General features: G+C 37.9%; 3 protein-coding genes across 4 annotated transcripts; all 3 read left to right on the plus strand.

Annotated features, from left to right (window-relative positions):
* The first annotated feature begins 583 nt into the window (after positions 1–583).
* Positions 584–10,765, plus strand: kctd13 (potassium channel tetramerization domain containing 13). 2 transcript variants are annotated; one of them, XM_040006052.1, is made up of 7 exons: positions 584–1,055; positions 2,127–2,383; positions 4,320–4,489; positions 4,570–4,659; positions 8,635–8,687; positions 8,768–8,963; positions 9,311–10,765. In XM_040006052.1, the coding sequence occupies exons 2-7, from the start codon at positions 2,146–2,148 to the stop codon at positions 9,557–9,559; spliced, it is 996 nt and encodes a 331-aa protein (XP_039861986.1). In that variant the 5' UTR covers positions 584–1,055; positions 2,127–2,145; the 3' UTR covers positions 9,560–10,765. The 2 variants fall into 2 exon arrangements, with proteins under 2 accessions (XP_039861986.1, XP_039861985.1); XM_040006051.1 differs by having other exon boundaries at positions 608–1,055; positions 2,123–2,383.
* Positions 10,766–12,133: 1,368 nt separating this feature from the next.
* hirip3 (HIRA interacting protein 3) lies at positions 12,134–17,638 on the plus strand. Its single transcript, XM_040006022.1, has 8 exons — positions 12,134–12,266; positions 12,791–12,911; positions 13,665–13,812; positions 14,392–14,745; positions 15,116–15,258; positions 15,577–15,724; positions 16,718–16,816; positions 17,202–17,638. The coding sequence occupies exons 1-8, from the start codon at positions 12,193–12,195 to the stop codon at positions 17,387–17,389; spliced, it is 1,275 nt and encodes a 424-aa protein (XP_039861956.1). The 5' UTR covers positions 12,134–12,192; the 3' UTR covers positions 17,390–17,638.
* Positions 17,639–17,892: 254 nt separating this feature from the next.
* antkmt (adenine nucleotide translocase lysine methyltransferase) lies at positions 17,893–20,893 on the plus strand. The gene is made up of 6 exons (XM_040006023.1): positions 17,893–17,985; positions 19,146–19,309; positions 19,398–19,502; positions 19,578–19,718; positions 20,002–20,052; positions 20,251–20,893. Exons 2-6 carry the CDS (start codon positions 19,148–19,150, stop codon positions 20,455–20,457), a joined length of 666 nt encoding a protein of 221 aa, XP_039861957.1. The 5' UTR covers positions 17,893–17,985; positions 19,146–19,147; the 3' UTR covers positions 20,458–20,893.
* The last annotated feature ends 1,497 nt before the right edge of the window (positions 20,894–22,390 follow it).

Consider the following 22,390-nt stretch of genomic DNA (forward strand, 5'->3'; position numbering starts at 1 on the left):
CTCTGAGTTGCATTGCAACTCCTGGAGAGAGGAGAATGTGACGTTATAGTCTCTGAAAAATAAAACTATAGATCTGAATTTGTTAATGTGAATATTTTACATTGTAGGAAGACCTGAAACTCTGAGTCAGACCCAGTTGTCAGTGTCCAGTGAACACGCATTGTACTTCCCTTTTGGTTTATATCTGTGTTCCAAGTACCATAATCATGTTTTAGAGCATACCTATATTTTAGACCCGTTATTTGCAGTGTAACAAATGCTGGTCACTGGCCCAGGTTAAAGAGATTAATACAGACATCTTTAAAACAATCATTCCATCGACTCACCAAACACTTACAGGCAGTTTAGAATCACTTTTATTAACCTAAACCCACTACCCGCATGTCTTTGTTCAAAACTCATCGAAGAGCAAACAACAGAACGGATATTGTGTTGTTGCAGTTCCTCACTGTGACCAGTAGATGGCAGTGTATACACGGCCTAAGGCTCAGCTATAACAGAGACGCTCACCGGTCCCGAAAGAAATAGTAATTTGAATATATTTTTTGAGAAATTCTGTTGTTCTGTTACAAAGAGAATAATATGAATGTGTGGTAGTCTATTACAACAAGTTAGTGTAAGCACTAACCACTTGCTCGATAGGTGGCAGTCATTCCATTCAAAGATCGGTTAAAAGTAGAAGAAGAAAATAGCGGAAGAAGATGTCTAGTTTCGCTTCCGACTGACCTATTTAGCTTATCATACTAGCTGCACTTTTGTGCCCAACAGTGAAATTGGAGTGGATGTGGAATTCGCGTTCTTGGTCACTAAGCGGTACAGAGCAAATGAGCATTAGTAGCTTAAAGCGTGACGGAGTAGACTAGCTGCTGTTAGCCTCGTTCCTTTAGCTGTGCGATTAAAATGAGGCGTCAGATGTTAGCTGCGCCGTAAATTCACCTGGCCTCTTTACAGAAGCTAACTAGTTGATTAACGATTGCTGGCTAATTAAAGCTATATTTTTAGTTTTGTTAGCTTAGATAGGTTCACTCTCTTAACACCTTTGGATGTTCAGTGTGGTAAGTACAGTTTATTATGAGCTAGCTCAGCGTAATTTCAGTTTAATAGTCCGATATGTCAGCAGCTGTCATATTACAGTAGACGTCAGTCAGGGTTGTCATTTGAGGTGCCTCATGTGACTGAAAGTGTTTATGTTGTCTAATCAATGGCTGTCAGTAACGCCTCAGGGCTTTATGTAAAAAGGGCTAGTCTGAATCAGTTTGCTGTTTGGGGAAAAAAATGGTCATTTGATCCTAATGTTTTGTCCTGATAGATGTTCAAAATCAATCATTACAATAAACAAAGTGGATGTGGCTGAGAAAATGATGTGATTTTAGTACAGGTTTAGAGGTTTGGTGACAGTTGTAATTTGGCCCTTTTTAAAAAAAAAAAAGAAATCTAAACACCCACACGGTGTATTAATGTCATAGTAACACAAAGATCAGCTGAAACTCCTTTTAAATTCCCCACCGTGATTAATGATTAAGGTTATTATAGTTCACTAAAACTAGATATGAGGAAAGGAATATTTTAGTTAAGTAGATTTAAAAAAAAAAAAAAAAAAAACAAACGAACAAAAAACACTACTTTCACCCACACTGCTTTGAAAAAAACAATGTGTTTTTATTCTAATATTTTTATTTTCTTAAATTTTGCCTCTGGCATTTACTCTAAATACAATATTACTTAAAAAGATGTCAAACAGAGACTAATACAATTTTTTCGAAGATTAAAACTAAATGAAAAGTAATTTGAAAATATAAAACTATAATAACCCTGTTAAGTTAATAGGTCTATCTATTTTACTTATGCTCACACCCTCATGAGCACTTACTCCATTTCCCAGTGCACTTTGTTCTGACTTGAATTTTTTTTTATATTCGTCATTATATGTGGCTTCTGTAGACACAGATAATCATAACATCAGCTACAGAGCAGAAAGAGGAAAGAAAGCAGAAAGTAGCTCAGATACAAAGCTATTCTCCTAAAGTCTAAGAGCTATTATGTTACTCTCAGTTAAGAAGCAGCTGAAATAGGATAATTATCAGCAGTGGCATAAATAATATAAGACTCTTGTGTATTTCAGTCAGAAAGTGACTCTTCAACCCCATGTCTGCTGAGGCTTCAGTCGGCAGTCATGCTGCCGACTCTGCCCAGTCCGCTGTTTCCCAGCCTGCCTGCCTTCACACAGATGAGCACAGGAACCAGGGTCTGCTGGGGAGCAAGTACGTCAAGTTAAATGTTGGTGGCTCATTGCATTATACAACCATCCAGACATTAAGCAAGGAAGACAGCCTGCTGCGGAGCATGTGCAATGGAGAAACTGATGTTACCATAGACTCAGAAGGTGGGTGGATGTATCTCTTTGGTGAGCACTAAGATTTTGAAGACTGTGTTGTTGATATCAGGAGTTTTAACATGATGTTGAGAGTTTGAGGCAGGGTTTTATGCAGTTATACTTAGGGATGAGAATAGATAAGATTTTCACGATTACGATTCAGTTTTCGATTGTTTAATGGTTTGATTCTTTATTGATTCTCTTATTGATTCTTATTTTTAAAAAAAAGGAGAACACTAAGGTCGATTAGCTTAGAACTTTGTTTCATAACTTCTTTTTGAAGAAGATAGAAATTTAGGAGTAACATGGCCTTACAAACCCAACAGTGAGATCTTAAGAGATCCAGCCTACAGCTCTTCAATGGGGTGTCACAGGGTCCCCAGAAAAAAAATTGCAAATGTAAAATAATAAAATAAATATTCTTCTGTAACAATAACAAAGTATACCATAAATTATTCTGTAGCAATTACACAAGAATATCCAGTAATGTCCAGATCGCGCTAACATAATATGCACTGTTAGTTGATCATTTACCTGCCGCATTAACGGGAGAGGACGTGCAAACGTTACCGCTGCTGCTGGGTTGAGATTCACGAGTCCGGAGCGGAATTAAAAACACGACATTCATTTAAGGTTATCGTGTGTTTTGTGAGAAAATGCTTTTGCATATTCGTAGTATTTCCTCCCTTAAATGAAATATCTACTTTGCAAGTATTGCGTGTTGCCCTGTTGTCATCCGTTCTCGTAAAGTATAACCAAACTTTTGAGCCGCTTAGGCACCACGTTTCCTGCCAGGTAAATGAAGCTCCGCAACGTGGTGACGTCATTCGGGGCGACTGGAATCGATAAGGGAATCGTTTGCAAAAATGCCAACAAGAACTGTGTTTCGATACCCATCCCTAGTTATACTTATTTCCAGAATTTAATGATAACTCTCAGTTACTGTGTATTCTCTAAGCAGAATCTAAAACGGAAGTTGTGTCAAACGGCTGTTGCAGTATCCTGTCACCAAGACTTGCACTGTATAGAAGGTGTAGGGTTTATTTTACGTGAGGAGACCTAAAAAAAAATGGGCTTGAACAGAAGGTCTTACACTTTGGAAGTCATTCAGTTTTGCACCAATTCAGCCAAAATCCTTACAATACTGATGTGTTAACCTCATATCCATCACTTATTGGTAAATACAGCTGTCAGGTTTTATTTTCTTTAAGTTGTTTACACTTCTGCAGCGTTCACATGTTGTCGTTCTTTTCATCTTGTAAGCATTTATAACAACCAAAACAAAATAATTAATAAATGAACGATCACTCACATCATGTGCAAATTTGCAAAATTCCAAAAAAGGCCATTTATTACTGAGATAGTCCTTTTTTGTATATGTCTATACTCTCTTTCTATATCTATCCATCTATCTTTCCATCTACGAGGTTGTCCACAATTCACAAGAATGGCTGCTTCTACAGTTTTGATCACCTAGTGCAGAGGTTGGCAACTTTCAACATCAGAACAGGAATTTTTGCCCCTCCCACAGAATACTGGGAGAAAAAGCGTGCGCATGGGTGAAAGAAATATGTACAAATCATTGCTTGTACATCATATTGTACGCATTTGCAACGCATTTGTCTTAATTAACTCCAGTAGTCATTTACTATAAACCCAACACTGAATTCTGAATATTTCTTTTGTTTTGTTTTATTTTTAAAACATTTTTGTATGTGTCAGAGTCCCAAGAGTATGCCTTATTAACCATACTACTGTTTTAAAAGTCCCACCAAAATAATGTTGACTCTGAAAGCAAAGCTGGTAAATATTGAATTATGTTGTATCCTCTTTGTTAGCTGTTATGCTAACACATTAAAGGGACCTCTTGACTACCTCAGTAAATATAATATAAGCATAATAACCTGAATTAAAATTCCTGAAATTACTCTCCCTTTTGCTCTAGGGTGGGTAGTTTTGGATAGATCTGGTCGGCATTTTGAGCTGGTTCTGAACTTCCTTCGAGATGGCTCAGTACCACTTCCGGAGGACCACAGAGAACTAGATGAAGTTCTAAAAGAGGCCCAGTACTACCGGGTCCAGGGACTCGTCCAACACTGCCTCAGTGTCATGCAGGTAAACACGTGGATATCTTTTTTGTGGACTTTAATAAAATGAAACATGTACAAATTTTGACATGTTTTCTTTACTTCCAGAAACAAAAGGATGTCTTTGAAAGTGTATGCCGCATACCCATGATCACCTCAGCCAAAGAAGAACAGAGGATGATTGCTACATGTAGAAAGGTAAATTTAATTCAAACTTCATCAATTGGCCCCTAAGCTGGATGCATATGTAATGACTGTCTAGCTGTTTGTGAATGCAATTTGGAGATGCTGAGTGCTGGCAGATAGTTATGTAGTATTTAATGTTTAGGAATCAGTCATTTTCTTAAACATTTCTTAAATGCCTAATATTAGTGACTGATGCTGTTACTGTTACCCAGGACAGGGCTCTAGACTAACTGTTTGCCATGGGTGCACGGTTAGGTTAGGCGCACTCAAATTTTTCAACCGCATCGCTTAACACCACAGTTTTACATGTGCACTTTTTTGGGGGGGGGATTGCAGTCCATACAGACAATATTCATTTGTAAATGATTAACTAACAATCTTGTGCTTAAAGTGTTTTGGCAATATTGTAGAAAATGTTAAACTTAATCATCACATCGGCCTCCTCTGACCTGTTTGCTGCTGCCTGCTGCTGAAAGGCAGTGAGGAGAGGGAACATTTGGGCAGTGCATTTATTGCAGCACATAATGTGTTTTCTGGATACACTGTGCTTTTTCAACGTTCAAAGATTGATGGCTCTGTGTCAGAGCACTGGCTGTGAATTTCAGACTGATCAGGCCTTAACTTAACAAAAAAGTTATCAATAGTTCTTTTCATCTTTTCTTATTACCCACAGCTACATCCACTTCTGTCGGGTTTAGGCTGCTCACTAGGGCTGGGTCTCATCACTGATTTCTGTAATCCATTCGATTCCAGTTCTCAAAGTCCTGATTCGATTCAATTTTGCCTCAGATGTCAGAAATATTATAATTCTGATCATTTATCAGTACTGATACATGTGAGACTTCATCAGAATTGTGAACATCACAGCTGATGCCTTTGTGTCAAAGTAACTGAGAATAAAACACAGAAAAACATGAAGGAGATTTTTCTGGCCTGGCTTTTTATAGCAGATAACCTTCAAAATATTCTGCAATTTTGCATAATTTTAAAAAGTTTCTTCAGTATTGAACAGCAGCTTTCTTGTCCGAGGTCATTTAAGTAAAAAAAAAAAAAAAAAAAGAAAAAGACAGTGGCCGCTGTTTCCAAAAAAAAAAAAAAAAAAAAAAAAATGGTAGACTGGTGGGTAATAAGCCAATGAATAATGCAGAAAACAGAGATTTGAGACGGGAAACTGTTCTTGAAGTACAGAGAGAGAGAGCTGTGCATGAAGTGTATTTTTATCGTGGTGGAAGCAAAACAGCAAAAGTCAGGGGGAATTCATGATGACATTTATCAAATGTGAAGCGTAGTTTGCTGCTTCTTTTGCTGCTGGCTCGGTGAATTTTGGTTGAAGGGAGACAAAACCTGCAGCTCAGAATGAGCGCAAAAAGACGTAAACACAGAGCGGACCCGACGCATCAGAATCGCTGAGCTCCGACAGCGTGTCCGTCTACGTGCGGGTGAGAAAGCCGAGAAAGAGAAAGCTGATTCTGATGCGTCGGGTCCGTTCTGTGTTTACGTCTTTGTGTGGAATCCGTGTACCTGCTCTCATTTACTGTTTGGTTGTTGTTGAAATAGTTTTGTGAGCTTTAATCTGAGAATCTGGCATTTCTGGCAAAACACAGTTATATTTAAAAGTCGATTCAGGATTTAATGAATCAATATCACTTTATTCAAGCTACTCACCTCCCTCTTCCAACTGCACTTTCAACTGGACCACGGCCAATCAGAGAGGTCCCGCCCCTTACTATCTCTGATTCTGGATTGGTTTAGTCCAATAGGGGCATAATGTGTGTCTGTTGATGACCACACGGAGAGTCGCAGAGATTTTTTTTTTTTTTTTTTTTTGTTTTGTTTTGTTTTGTTTTGTTTTGTTACCCAAACAGTTGGTCGTACTGGTGCGACCAAAGATTTTTTTTTTTTTTTTAGTTGCACCATTGAAAGATGTGGTCGCATTTGTGACCAAATTAGTCGCACTCTAGAGCCCTGCCAGGAGATGGAAAAAGATGCACAAGAGAAAAATATTGAACAAAAAAACAAAACACAACAGTAATTATATTCAAGCTTAAAATGCTTGTAAGTATAAGTTGTAAGCACTGTGCTACATTAAACCTACAGGAGCTGCACGCCCCTGGAAACCCATGCTGTGAAGCTCCAGACACCGGTTGGCACAGTTTTTGTGCTGATGTTAATCCCAGAGGAGGTTTGGAGCTCTCCAGTTTTTACTCACTATACACCTTAGCATTCGGCAACCTCCGCTCTGAAACTTTACGTGGTCTAACACTTCATGGCTGAGCTGCTGTGGTTTCTAAATGCTTCCACTTTTCAACAATACAACAGACTGTTGATTGTGGATTATCTAGGAGGGAAAATATTTCAGAAGAAAATCAAGAGGTGGGGCCCAGTATAGTATTGTATTACTTTGGTGAATAAGAAAAAAAGCTGAGATTGTTACAGGCTCCAGCAGACACTGCTGGTAATTGTGTTTATTGTACTTGAAAAAAGAGCTTTTATTTTTCTCAACTAAAGAAGGTAGCAGGGCTTTATCTGAAGCACTCTTATATTACAGACGGACCTGTTTTTCTTAAAACATCTGTGTAAAGAGTGTGGTTCCCATTTCACAAATTACAGCATTACCTTGTCAATAGAAACTCAGTATTTCCTTTGTGAGTTTCAAAATAAAAGCCCTTAAGCTTTTCTGTGTCCAGAAACTTTCACAATACGTTTGTAGGAAATTAATCGTGTAGCACTAGATCAGGGGTCGGCAACCTGCGGCTCTTTAGTCCTTATAGTGCGGCTCCGGGTGGTTTGGGGAAATAAATTTGAAGTATTTAGCTGAAGTGTATTTTATTTATGTTAGTTATTTTTTTTAACTTGTAGTTCTAAATTGGAAGATTATTGTGACATTGAAATATAAAAATAAAATAAAATTTTATTATTTTTTTCATTGCTCAAAATAAGCGTCACACTCGCGGAAGCCGGTATACCCACAGAAACGCCGTGCATTTATCGAGACTTTCAACCCCAGGTAGGCCAGTTATGGATCTTCGGATCCACATTGTCAGCAGCTGTTCTCCACCGTGAACTATGTTAAAAACAAACACCGCTCACGCCTCACAGATGGCAGCTTACAGTCCTGCATAAAGATGAAAGTACAGCCCCGATTTGCAGACGCTGTGCGCAGAGGTTCAGGAGCAGAAGTCCCATTGTAAACATATCATGGCAGACCCGACAATGTTTGCATGAACACGCTTTTCAGCATCTCTTTATTGACCACTTTTCACACACGGTTGCTGTACGCATACAGCCGGCTGTAGCTTTTCAGTTCACAGCCAGACATATACCAACAACAGCATAGATAACACAGACGTTAAGGCGGCGAGGCGTGATTGCGGGTGCCACTCAGGTGCATCCGCCTCCCCTGCAGCATTGCTGCAGACCGCACCCGGCCACACACATTAACCTGGTAAAATACATATTTAGGCAGTATTTTTCAGCAGCATAGTGCTTTTTTTCCAATTATTTTTTTTTTTAAAAGTCAGGTCAAGGCTCCAAAAGCCCAAAGGAAATATAAGGGTGGCGGCTCACAACAGTTTTTGTTTGCTACATGGATCATTTTAGTTCAGCTGGGTGTCTTTCCTTTTGTTATATTTCTTTAAGAGTTCAAAATGTGTTAATTACATAAATAAAATGTAATTTTCTCTGTAGCACTTCATGGATTTCATAAGCAACACACCTTAGTTGTTCACACAAAGCATAAAGGTAAAAACAATATATACAGTGTTATCTTCATTTTAGATGTTGCTGACCCCTGCACTAGATGCTTGCACTTATATTTTTGTTGTTATTGTGTTGTTCACCAGCAGTGTGTTTTCTACTGAAATGACCCCTTTGGTTTAAGGCTCCTCACTTACTGTTAACTAGAAAGAGACAGTTTAAGTGTTTGTCTCGTTTTAGGTTGTATTAAACGTACCCTCTTATTAATATTGCTCTTTCTCGCTCTTTTAGCCAGTAGTAAAGTTGCAGAACAACAGAGGAAACAACAAATACTCATACACCAGGTAAGATCTTTGGTTTTTAAAATGATAATGAATCCACAAAGTTCATAGATGCTTACTTTTTCTTGCTCTGCTGTGTCCAGCAACTCTGACGATAACCTGCTGAAGAACATTGAACTGTTCGACAAACTCGTGCTGCGATTTAATGGCCGCGTCCTGTTTGTCAAAGACGTGCTGGGGGATGAGATCTGCTGCTGGTCTTTTTATGGCGAAGGCCGCAAGATTGCTGAAGTGTGCTGCACTTCCATTGTCTATGCTACAGAGAAGAAGCAGACCAAAGTAAGCATTGTTTAATAAATATTAAAGCATTTGATCAACATTTTTGAGAAATACACTTACTTGCTGTCTGGTAATGATGGCAGCCTTTTAATTAACCTACAGTAAATCCAAAGAAGAGAAAACCCTCCCACTGGAGTCACTTATTGAGCTTTCTACGTTAAGAGGCAGGAAGCATGTGGTTGGATGACAGTGATATGCAATTATGTTTTTTAAACTTATTCCTGTACCAACACCTTATATTGGGCTCATGCCCTGAACATATGCTTATTACAAATAAGCACATTTTCAGGTTGCTGTACAGAGCAAATAAATATTCAGTGACCTTTCCCAAACACCTGTGCTTCTAGGTTGAGTTTCCCGAAGCCCGAATATTTGAAGAAACCCTCAATATCCTCATCTATGAGAACAACAGAGGATCTGGACCAGGAGGCTTGCACCTTTTAGATTCAAGAGGCTCCGGTTCATCGCTGGGAGCTGGTCAGTCAGAGGAAGAGGGTGCTGTGGGAGGGGATAGACGAGTACGACGGATCCACGTACGGAGACACATAATGCATGATGAAAGAGGCCACGGTCAGCAAACTGTGTATAAGGACTAATAATGTCAAAACAAAGCAGGGGAAAGGGACTTAAACTTTGTTGGGATTTTTTTGTTTGTTTGTTTTTTGAATGTTAAGGGAATGAAAAACACGTCTTCGATGACAGCAATAGTTTGGTACGTAATTTCATTAAATGTCCTCAGACTTTTCAGAAATGTTGGTTGATGACTGATTTGTAAATTTAGGTCTGAGTGTGTGTGGAAAGGAAAATGCATTTGTTTACATGAAAACAACGTGTGTACAGTCTTTAGATGGGAAATACTGATACTGGCATAGACATTACTTTTCAGAGGTTAATGAACCTCCTGCAAGCTACTGAATAGTCCTCAAAACCCAATGTCCTCCCAATGTCCTCCCATCTTTATCTTAGAGCAGACAACCTAATGTCCATGACATGCACAGGCAGCCTTTTCTGTGTGTGACTTGTAGGAAACACTGTGTCAGTTTATGCAGGCTGTGAAACTTTATTCCCCTTTCTCTTCTGGAGTGAGATGCTGCCGAACATTGATGGACAGAGGACGGTGAAGTTGAGCCTAGATATTGCAACACTGGAATAAGACACAGTAGCCATTTTTTTTTGGGGGGGGGGCTTGTGGATGATGAGAAGCTCAGTTTTCTTTATTTATGTTATTACAGCTGTTGCTTCAAGATGTTTTTTATTAATTTATGAACCTAATTTATTATTTGGTATTTAACTTTTGTATTGAGTGTTTGTGTTCACTCGTGCTCAAACGAGTTTTAATTTCAGAAAAGGTACGTTGCACTCTCTCTGCACTCAAAATTTGAATTTACTCCTGTAAATGAATAAATTGTAAGCTTGCATTTCAGTTTAAGTTTTCAAGAGGAACCGAAACCATTTCTTGGATTTTGCATTTTGTTCTGAGCCATAGACTTTCACTTCTTCTCTGTCTTAAACTAAACTACAGAATTTTGGGTTTTTTTTGTTTGTTTTATGTTGTTTTTCTTTGGCCATATAGTGATGACAAAAGTGGTGTGTGTACTGGGTTGTATTTTTTGTTCTCTCAGGGAGAGGATTGTGTTTCTAATCTTCACTAGTGTGTAACCCTAATCACTCTGAATACTGGAAAATCTGAATGAGAGCAATATGTAACTCAGATCTTTTATAAAATAATCTTGAAATATGCACTAATGTAATTTCCGTCCAATAGTTGTCATGGAAATATTTCAATAAATGACTGAAATCTAGTTTGGACTGTTTTTTTGGGGTTTTTTGCCCCTTTTATTTCTAAGATACTTTGCAAAACAGACTTTCTTATAACATGTTCTTTCTGTAATATTACATAAAAACTACCATGCTGACTTTAATTAAACATATGTGCAAAAGCCAAACCAATTAGTTTCAGAGTGAATCTCTTTCTCTCACTTGGCCTCAGCAGTGACCACTGCCCTTCTAGCCTTGGGTGGGTGATCATCATCTTCTTTGAGCTGCTCACTTCCAGTGTTACAATGTCCCCTCTTTAGGTCCTCCTTTACTACATCTGTGGAACATCTCTAAGGTTTTCTATTTCTAGTTTTAAAAACACCAGTACAGTCTGACTGGTCATTACTGTATTGAAAACACTGCAAAAACAGCTCCAGTCAACTCTCATATAAAGAGAAAAAAATGAAAAAGGAAAAAGGGGGGGAATATTTTAGATAATTCATTATTATTTGCTTATATAAATTAAAATTATCTAGTGCCTTCTATTGCTAAGTATTTGGGATATATTTGGTATTAGAATAAAGTGAAATTATAATGGAAAGTACAAATTTTATTAGCTATTAGCAGCCCCCAGTATTTAGTATTATCCTTCCCAACAATATGCAAACAGCTCCACACACAGACAAGAGAGACGATAATTAACAAAAAGAAAAACCTGAAAACTAACTGAATAAAAACTGAAAGACATGATTCAACAAAATTGGCTACATATACATTTCATATTGCCATGGTCAACAAACTAAGGATTGTATGCCTTATTACAGCTGTTTTGTTTTTTATCTTACATTAAGATAGCACTACAGCACATTCATCACATATAGGAAACAAGGATAAATGTTTTTTTTAAAAACTAACAAACTGTTTTATGATCCTGGAAAATTAAATAGAATAAAATTAATTTAAAAATTGAGTTAATTAGTTATAGTATTTGTTAATCTGGTAAAAATCTGAGGATTTGATGAACATGCTGAGACTCTGGATAGCTGCAAGACTGGGGGTCAGCTGATTTAAGAAATTTCTGTTTCTGTGGTAATATCTGTAGTGATTTTACTAAAACTTTGCTCTAGCCTATGCCCTAAAACAGCTAATACTAGAGACAAAAACTAACATAGAAACTAATAAAAACTATATAAAACTAAACATTTTCGAAACAATAACTAAACTGAAACGAGCAAAAACACTCCAGGAACTAACTGCAAATAAACTGAATTAAAAAAAAAAAAGTCCAAATGAAATATAAAAATAAAACTTAGAAATAAAACTAACAAAACACAACACTGGTCCGAAACTTTTTTGTGGTTCTCTCAATTGTTTACTACGCTGAAGGGGCGTGGTGTATCTGACGTCACTTCCCATTACGCGCGGAGGTCCCGGAGTCGCCGCCAAAACGAATCTTCCAGTGTGTGTTAGGATGGTGTCGGAGAAGGAAGCAGCAGGTATCCGTAGGTTTGTGTGTGGTCAACTCCGTGACGAGGCAGACCTAAGGTACAGTGGAAGCATTAAAGACGTGTTTGTGCTAACAATAAACGACACGGGCCTAACTTTTTTAGTTAGCATTCGGTTACTTAAACTGAAATCAATGCCATACGGTTAATGTAGCTGAGTTGTTTGAATACTCCAGCCAGCAGCATGTTGTCCGTTCTAAAAGTAAAACTCAACCCCAAATGTGCCATTTACTACTGAGAAGATGGGACATATTTTAAAAGTATTATGTTAACGAGTTCTCTGTTTATTATTGATTTCATTCCTTCGAGACGTTTTCTGATGCTAGCGTATCGATCTTTCAGTGACATTTTGGGTTTTTAAAACCTAAATATTATAGTTTTGCAAAAAGTGCAAGTAGCTTCTCTCGCAGGCATCGATTAGTGCCAGGCTGTTATAAAGGATGTTCCCGTTTTTAGATGTAATTTTCAGTGTGTTCAAAAGCCTAAACCTCAAATGTGGCAGTTACTGTAAATGAGAGCCTTCCTGTCACTCACAGATGTAATCTTTCTGCTGTTTTATTCCAGCACGCTGACCTTGGGAATTTTAAAAAAGAGATATCAGGCACACAACAAATGTGACTCATTAAGTCCAGAAGTAAAAACTTTCATGAAACAGGTGGTGCAAGAGGAACTGATGAAAATGCAGGTACCTGTTTTTGCTTTTCCATATAGATAATGATATGCACTGATCAGCCACATCATTAAAGCGTTCACAGACAGTGCAAACTTCTGCTGAGAAACCTTAGGTCCTCATGTGGCTTTTATTTTGACATTTATCATTCATGTAAACATTACTCCATCTCCCAATGGCAACAACTCTCTCCAACTGCAGAGCCCTTCTCTAGTAGTACAATCCCTCAAACTTGGCTACCTTCAAACTCCTCATATCCTGATTCCATCAAGCAGAGATAATCAAGCATTTGCTTAATTTTTGAGCTGTGCTACATTCAAAAAACACGGATTCAGTGAAATTCAAAATGAAATCATGTGTGTGCAAATATAAAAGATCCTGCCCACACTTTGGCAGAAGAATCAGACTCGCGTTTCATGTTCACATCGATGTAGCGGACGTCCAGATGAATAGAATCAACCCTTTGGGAAGCACCCATATGCACTGAAACAAGCCCATACAGAGAGCTTCACTTCTGCAATCTACAGGATCAAAAGCAATCCCAGCATCCACGTGCAAGACGCAACAGAATAGCCCTGTGTAACAGAGGTCCTGTCTCATAGTTGGTAGTATGAGAGGGATTTATCTGTTGTTTTGCAGGTGGTTTTAATTTTGTGGCAGATCAGAATTTATGTATATATAATACATAAAATAATCGTCTATCAGTCTTTTACATTTACATTTTAGTTCCATAGTTATCATCTTTATAATTGTTGATTTTCCTCATAGGATAATGATGAAAGTGAAAGTGACTCAGAGACTAAGAAGCCCCAGAACAAAAGGAAGAGAGAAAATGGAAATGATGAGGTCATGAGTGAGAGTGAAGATGAATCCAGGGCAAAGAAATCACGAAATAATCATTCAAGCTCATCATCAGGTAGGTCAGTAGTGTCTAATTCATTTTAACTAAGGACAACACTGGGAAATGAAAGCCTATAGACATATACAGTTTGTGCACATCGTTTAGCAAATGAAGCTTTTTAACATGCAGTTTGGTCCAACTAAAGCACCCAAACCTTGCGAGTGCGTTCTGATTACAGACCTGCAGAAAGGATACCCTGCAGCCAGCTTGTAAAACCCTGTTTTACAATTTATTTCAAAATGATGTAACATGGAAACAGAAATGATCCTTTGATAAATGGGTACACAGACCTCTGCTTGTGTTCAGTAAAGATCTAGGCTACTGACTCTCCTATCTCATTCGAAATTGTCTGCCTTCAGCATCAACTTCCTTTTTGGTCATATTGTAAGTTAGCTAACTTGTAACCCAGCAGGAGGCCAAAACTGGGCAAGCCAAAATGAATTAAGAACCTTAAGCGATTTGTATGGTTATGCAGTATTTTTACTTACTATTAGAAGTAAAGGCAAGTGTATTTGATCATTTCAAGATTGCAATTCAAATATATTTTCTTTGTAAATTATACAATTATGTCCTTTTGTGGGTTAATAATGACAGAATCTGAGGCTCAAGAGGACAACAAAACAGAAAGTGAAGAAAGCAGCAATGATGAAGAAAATGCCAAATCTCAAGCTGATGGTGAAGAGCCAGAGGTGAAAAAATCACAACAAAAGAGAAATGAAAATCGTCAAATTGACAGTGATGAGTCTTCTGATGAGGAACTCAGTGAGGAAAGCAACTGCAGTGACAGTCCAAAGAAAATGGTGAGAAAGAACGTCGAGACAAGAACCAGCAGTAAAGATGAAGGAAGGAAAACACCACTGAGTGATGCAGAAAACGAATCAGTTGGAGACTGCAAGTCAGAAACGAGTGACAAAATTAAGAGTGACGAGTCTTCTGACAGTGAAAAAGGTGATCATGCAAAAAAAAATATATATATTTATTACGTTTGTTGGCACAATATTTAATTGCTTGATATGTGGGGTTTCTTTCTGAGTTGGGATCGTCTGTTAATTGGAAAAATGGTGGTTCATTCCCCAGCTTGTACAGAATTGTGGGGTTCAGTGCAAGATGCTGAACCGTGAGTGGTCCCAAGTGTGTCTATTGGAGTGTGAGTGTGTAAACGTTAGATTAAAAGCACTTAGGGGCAAGAAAAAAGCGACTGTTTATGATTGGGTGAGTGAGCTTTGTGGTAAGAAAGCACTTTGACTGCTCAATTAGTATAGAAAAGCATTATACAAGTACTAGTCCACTTACGTTATGATTTACTGATGTGTTGCAGAAGATACAAAAGTGGAAAAGAAAACCAGTGACCCAGACTCAGATTCATCACTACCTTCTTTGGAAGATGAAAAAGAAAATAAGACTGATAAAAAGAAGATGAAGAAGAGTATGAAGAAAGATGAGAGCACCAGAAAACCAAAGGTGAGAGTCAGACGAAACTAAACTTTAACACACATTTAATCTGTATTGTACTTGGTGGTGCACACAACAGAAGCATTCTTTCATATCTTACAAAGGAGAACCTGAATTATTTTGTTTCTGGATGTATCTGATCCTTTAATTAAACACAATCCTGAGTAAAGTTTTATAGTTGTGTTTATTTAGCTGCTTTCAATCAAATCTGCAAAACTAGACTAAAAGAGAGAACCCTGAAAACTATATAATGTGAGGCTGTAATGAAGATCTATAAAAATATCTTTTTCTTTTCACACCTTGTTTTTCCTCGGCTTCATCCTGCAGTCTGATGACAAATCAGTGGCGAGGCTCAAACGTTACATTGCCCTCTGCGGCGTGAGGAGAAATTACAAGAAACTGCTGGAGGACTGCCGCTCCATCCGCTCCCAGGTGGCTGTTCTGAAGAAGGAGCTTGAAGAGCTTGGTGTACATGGTGAGTAGGAACCCTTTTTTGTCAAATAAAAATGAAGAAATACATTCTGGCTTATTTGCAGATTTAGATTCTTTAGCAATTACCCAACCCTAAAGAGTGAAACCATGAGTTACCGTTGTTTTCCTATCAACTTGAAACAATCGGGCCATTCTCCTCTGACCTCTGATATCAATAAGTCCTCTTCGCCCAAAGAATTTCCTGTCTAGATATTTTCTCTTTCACGGATAATTCTCTGGAAACCTTATGGATGGTTGTGAAGGAAAATCCCAGTAGATCAGCAGCTTCTGAAATACTTAGACCAGCCCGCCTGACACCAACAGCAAGTCATTTAAATCATGTTTCTTCCCTATTCTGATGCTCAGTTTGAACTTCAGCAGATCTTCCTGACCATGTCTACATGCCTAAATGCATTGAGTGTATTAGCTAATTAGATGATTTGTCAGCGAGCAGTTTTATCTAATATAGTTGCCAGCGATCAATCGCCAATCACAGCACACATAGATGCTTAAAGTTAGCCACTGACCAAACACTGCCAGGGGTTTCTTCGAGCTTGATAGAGGAGCCCCAAAACAAAAAACTAAAAGTTAACACCCTATCTCTATAAACATATAAAAAGTTCCCAGGTTTGGTCCATAAACTGAAAAAAACTAAACCTCATTTTTGAATTGAACCACATGGGCAAATCGTCTTAACAGAACTTCTTTTTTTTTTTTTTTTATATACTCTAACTCTAAAACATTTTTAGAGTCCATGTGATTCTGCAGATGGAAACTATCCAGTTTCATTTTGTAGTCTGTGGTTATATTTGCGCAGACTTTGAGGCTTTAAGGAAATGTCACAACATTGGCTTTTTCCCTCAACAGCAGGGTCATCACATGGTAGCCAAGTTGTTTCCGTATTGAACAAACGTGAAAATTAATTGTTGACAGTTTGAATTTTTAATTTTTTTCATTACGCAGTTTGATGACTTAAAGCTTATTGCCTTCCACACAGGTCAGCCAACTATTCAGAAATGTAAAAAGGTCAGAATGAAGAGAGAGCAAGCTCAAGAACTGGCTGCTCTTGATGTCAACAACATCATTACCACACAAGGTAACCAGCTCTCTTGTCATACTATGACTCCTTCAGAGTTGTTTCAAATAGAGCGCTGTAGACACCATGATTCAAAGGATGCAACTAACGCAAAACAAATTGACATTGTTGTTTGTGCTTATTGTTAATCTGATTTAATGATGATTTTAATAACAATTTAAATCTATATTTTTTTGAGCAGATATGCAAACAACTGCAAAAATATCTTGAATAGTTTTACGTTTCCTTGTTTTTAGATGGGAATCCCTAGGCCTTGTAGCTTTGGTTTATTACCTGCTTATGTGGAGAAATGCACAATGCTCATCTTGTGGTGAATACTGAAGTGGTGTAGACAGTAGCGTCAGTTATGTTGCGATTCAGAACCTTTAATATGGTTTCTTCCAAGGTCGACCTACACGCAGGGGAGCCTCAGCAAGTCAGAAACAACAGGACTGTCCGTCCTCTGAATATCAGCGCACTCTAAACTCAGAATCAGACAGTGATCAGGAAAACAATACCCACAGAGGTCGCAGGAAAATGTCAGAATGGGCCAACCTGCAGGGGATCATCAGTGATGACGCAGACAGTGACTGATGAGTCTGGTTTCCCCCCAAGGAAGTGTTCGATTTGTTTGTTTGTTTTTTAATGTTTTGATACTAAGCATAACAAAATTAATCTGACTGTTTTTTTTGTATATGGCGATAACAGTGATCAAAAAGGATATTAATGGTGTTTGAGTGTTAAAATATTATGAATGGCATTTTGTTAACTGCCATTGTATATCTTTGTTAAATCGTATTTCAAATAAAAATACTATGATTAAAATGGATTCATGTGGAGTAGTAATTTACTTTTATGACTGAAATACTGTTTGTGAGACAGACAAAAGAAAGGGATGTCATTCCAGAGAAAAGATGGCAAAGTTATTGAGATTTTCAAATGTGGCAATATTTGTAAACTTTTCACCTTCTGTAACCGTGCTAGATCCTTCTGTAGTCATGAGCAGTTATAAGAGTTTTGAATGACTCCAGTCATTTAATTAACAACAGGTTTTAATTAACATATTACTGTGGAAGCTATCAGCGTAACTGCACCGGAACTGTCGTAAACTCTTCGCTATACGGACTATTTCGCAGACGGACTGGTCCCACGGTGTAATTTGACCGTTGTCATTTCTACAGGTCAAGAAGGTATTTCACGTTAATTATTGCAATATTGTTGAGATTTTTCTGTTTTGAATATATAGGAGCACGGCAAAATGATTTCCTCCGATACTACATAAATATTTATTCCCAGCAGACAGCGTAACCTGATAAACTGTAAAGACGGCGTGGATTTGACCGAAGACTGCTGCAGACAGCATAAAATCACAGCTGTTCCCGAAAACTCAGCATACCCTAAAATTTATTTATTTTTTTTGGTATTTTCACTGTGACTGTTTATTTAAACCATCTATGTAAAATAAGTCAGTAAATGTACGACTGTTAAGTCCTAGCAAAACTTTGCACTTAAGGTTTATAAATATGTAGCTACATGTAATAATCTCTTTAAAAACTATTTCCTATGACACTATGAGGTTTCGGTACATGTGTTTACGGAACATTGGGATGACTGCCTTCACAAAGTGGTGTGTTTGTATTGTAATACCCATTCTGAACGTTTAAACATTGCGTCTGACAGATGTCCACCATATTATAACAATTTAAAAGAGAGAAATGCTTTCAAACAATAAATACTAAATAAAAACAAACGAATCCTTCTGAAAACCTTGGGTGCAGGACACCCAAGACATTTAAGACTTGTAGTACACTGAATCATAACTGTGTTTGTTTGGTGATTATCTTCTGTTTGTTTAAATTAGCATGATGTCCACTGATGTACTGCTGGGATTTTCTTCTTTATCCATACACCATCTACTCTGTCTGAGCCATTGCATCCTCATCTAAGCAATACATTGTGCATTTCTATTTGAGCTCTGTCCTTTTATTATATTTTCTCCTATTTCCCCCTTGCCTTTTTTCCTTCTGTCTGTCAGCTTACACATGGTCATACTACACTAGTCTATATTACATATAATATAATAACTGAAATAACACAAGTAAAAATGATGAAATAAACATAAAACAAACACATTAACAGAGGAGCCTTTAGAGATTTTATAGTTCACACCTTGAAAAAGCAAAATGCGTTTGGCACAACAGCACATTCAGATTATAATTCTGATTGCAAAATAATAATAATTTTAAAAAGTATTTGTTTGGTAGAACAAAAAGAAGAAATATTTCACAATGTTGTGCTTTCGAGTTTTAGTGTGTTCTTTTAATTGAGTTTATGTAAATCCTGCATGGAGGAATGGATGATGACACACCAGATGAGGTTATTGCTGAGTTGAAGTCCAGGCCCATTGGAGGATGGGGTGTTGCTCAGATAGCCGCTGGCACTGGGCTTGCTGTATATGCCATGTGGGCAGGAATCCTCCAGCCTGGCTTCCGAAAAGTCCCCTTGAAGCTACAGGTTTGTCTACGTTGTCTGAAATAACTTTTTGAATAGCAGTGCTCTTGCATCACTCATTTTTACTTCAGCTCTTTGAAATTTCTCCCAGGTTCCCTACATTCCTGCCAGCAGAGCCCAAGTACAAAATGTGATGACCCTTCTCAGAGGTCGACAGGGAGGTCTTGTGGATTTAGGATCTGGTGATGGTCGTATAGTAAGTATAAACAACATATTTGGGCTGCTTTTTTACTTGCACTGATAAATAACAGGGCTTCGATGTGTTCCTAAGGTCTTGGAAGCCCATCAGCATGGCTTCATTCCTGCTGTCGGTTATGAGCTCAACCCCTGGCTTGTTCGCCTGGCCCGATTTTATGCATGGAGAGCAGGGCATCATGGAAAAGTATCGTATCGACGAGAAGACCTCTGGAAGGTTTGTCACTTGCGTGTGGTATCAGTGATGCTCGCATGCAAATTTGCAGAATTGCTTCACAAAAAATAAATAAATAAATCTCCTGTAAGTAACCAAGCATGTTTATGAACGTTTCCAAGTTTTTTTTTTTTATCCTCATATTAATGTGACATTTAATACTTATGTAACTAAATGCTTCAGGAAAGCCAAATGCTTTGTTTTTTTAAATGATTTATTTTGCTTGAAACAAAATTAGTGTTAAAGCTGTTCGCTTATTTATATCCTTCCTTTTATCTCATCACAGGTGGACTTGACAAAATGCAAGAATGTCACTGTGTTTTTGGCTCCTAGTGTGGTGAGTAATATTGTGAACATATACATGAGCTATGAACTGTTTATAATGGGGAAATAAAGAATGAAAAATAATTTGGGTTCATCCAACATAGGATAAAAATAGATGTGGTACAGTGGATTATTGGCAGGCATTAGATAATTTTTATGAACATTTTTATTAAGTATTGCCATAATTTTAGCTTCACTCTTGTGTTTGCAGCTTTCGTTGTTGCAGGAGAAGTTAGAGGCCGAGCTGCCTGATGATGCCTTAGTGGTGGCAGGCCGTTTTCCCTTTCCTGACTGGAAACCTTGCATAATTGAGGGACATGGCGTGGACAGAGCTTGGGCATACAGCGTGCAAGAACAAAGACAGCACACTGTCAACAAAAATAACCTCACAGCCACAGAGTCTTTTACAGTGAACTAACCAAAGCCCTATATATGTATATATTTTTTTATTTTATTTATTGTTTTGCTCTCCTACAATTGTAACATGGACTTTTATTAATTTGCTGCTTTTATGACATAAATCACATTCACTGAAATGTGACAGATTTTTTCAACATCTGCAGCAGTATATTTCACACATGCTGCTGTTGCTTTACTCCTCTGTGGCCCGGGGACTGTGTTCACAAACAGAGAGAGAATCCTGTCAGAGAGCTTGAATAATGGTGTACTTATAAAAACTAAGTAATAGAATTAATTCATAGTGTGAGTGTGAATGGTTGCCTGTGTCTCTGTGTTAGCACTGCGACAGACTGGCTAATTATTAGTCAGTTAGTCATCTAAGAAGGGAAGACTTTTAAATATTTATCTGCTCTGGAGTTTGCATTGCCACCCATATAATAAAGAGCTGTAAGTAACGTTCTGTTTTTGATACCATTATTTTAACTCTTTGTTGTATGTGTAATATTTGACTTAAGAGAAGTGTTTCAATCCCAGAATGCAGCAGGCTTTTCTGAAGTAGCAAAAGTGTAAATGCTCTGTGAATGTAGATTAAAGGTGCTTGGTGCTGGCAAAAATGTTCTGTGTGTGCAATGTGGCTTCAAGTAACTGAGCACATGGTATCCAAAGTGTCCATGCAGTAACAACAGCACAGTTGTTGTACTATATGCATTGCTGTATTCTTGTATGACACAGTAAGCTTTATAAATGTTATCTATGTATACATGCATGCATCTATCCTGTGTTGTAAATAATCATACATTGCTCTATTCTCTAGTGTTTTGTTCTTCTTTCGGCTGCTCACTTTAGGGGTCGCCAAAACAAACGATGCTACTGCTCTATCCCCAGCATCCACCTCTGTCACATCAACTGTCTGCATGTCCTTCTTCACTACATCTATCAATCTTCACTGTGGTCTTCCTCCATGTCAACCTTGCCTCTAACACTCTTACTAAACATCTCAACTTCAGCTCTATCCTGGTCGCTTCCAGTGAAAAGCATAAAATCTTCAGCTCTTTCTTCAGTTTTTTTTGTCAGTGCCTTTTCCTCCAAACCATACACCAAAGCTATTATCTTTGATACTTTGAAATTCACTATTGCTTCTATCCTTCTGTCACAAATCACCCCTTACCCTTGTCTCCACCCACTTCTGCCTGCAATCTCTTCTTTGCCTCTGTTGGGCTCTGTCCATCGCTTTGGATGGTTGAATGGAGGTATGTCAACTTGTCATTTAGACACATGTGTTCTGTCTTGCTTCTACTGGTTTTTATTTCACTTTAATTTTCTTTATTCCGGAACATACCTCCATCTCTCCAGCCTCCAGCCTGTCCTCAGTGTCCTGCACCACCCACACATACTTCCCTGACACTCCTGACTTCCTCATGCAGTACCACAGTTCTTCTCTTGGCACCCTATATCATGTGCTTTCACTTTTAACCCACATCCATAGAGACAAAATGCCATTCCTTCTGACCTTCTCTGTACTTCTCCATCAACACTCAAAGCAAAAGTCGCATTTGTAGTGCTCTTTCTTGACATGGAGCTATACTGCCGCTCTAAATAACCTAGCTCCATCAACTCTTTTCCATAGCTTAATGGCATGGCTAATCAGCTTTATCCCTATTTAGTTATTACAGTTCTGTACTCACCATTGGTCTTGAATATCTGTACCAGTACACATCCATTCCTCAGACATCCTCTCACTTTCCAATATAGTGTTAAATAGTCTGGTTGTGGCATGTATAGCTATTCTTATGTAAATTATAAATCTTTCACCTTTACCTGTATAGTGAATACAATTCTCCTGTATATGACAATCTTGGGTTTTAAGTGCTAATAACTATCTGTTATATATAAGATATAGTGCAAACTTTATCAATGGTCCTTCTCCTGTTTATATAACCTTACTTCTTTGA

Source organism: Simochromis diagramma, unplaced genomic scaffold (genome assembly GCF_900408965.1).
Source record: "Simochromis diagramma unplaced genomic scaffold, fSimDia1.1 OVJJ01000510.1, whole genome shotgun sequence".
In the NCBI taxonomy this organism is placed as follows: Eukaryota; Metazoa; Chordata; class Actinopteri; order Cichliformes; family Cichlidae; genus Simochromis; species Simochromis diagramma.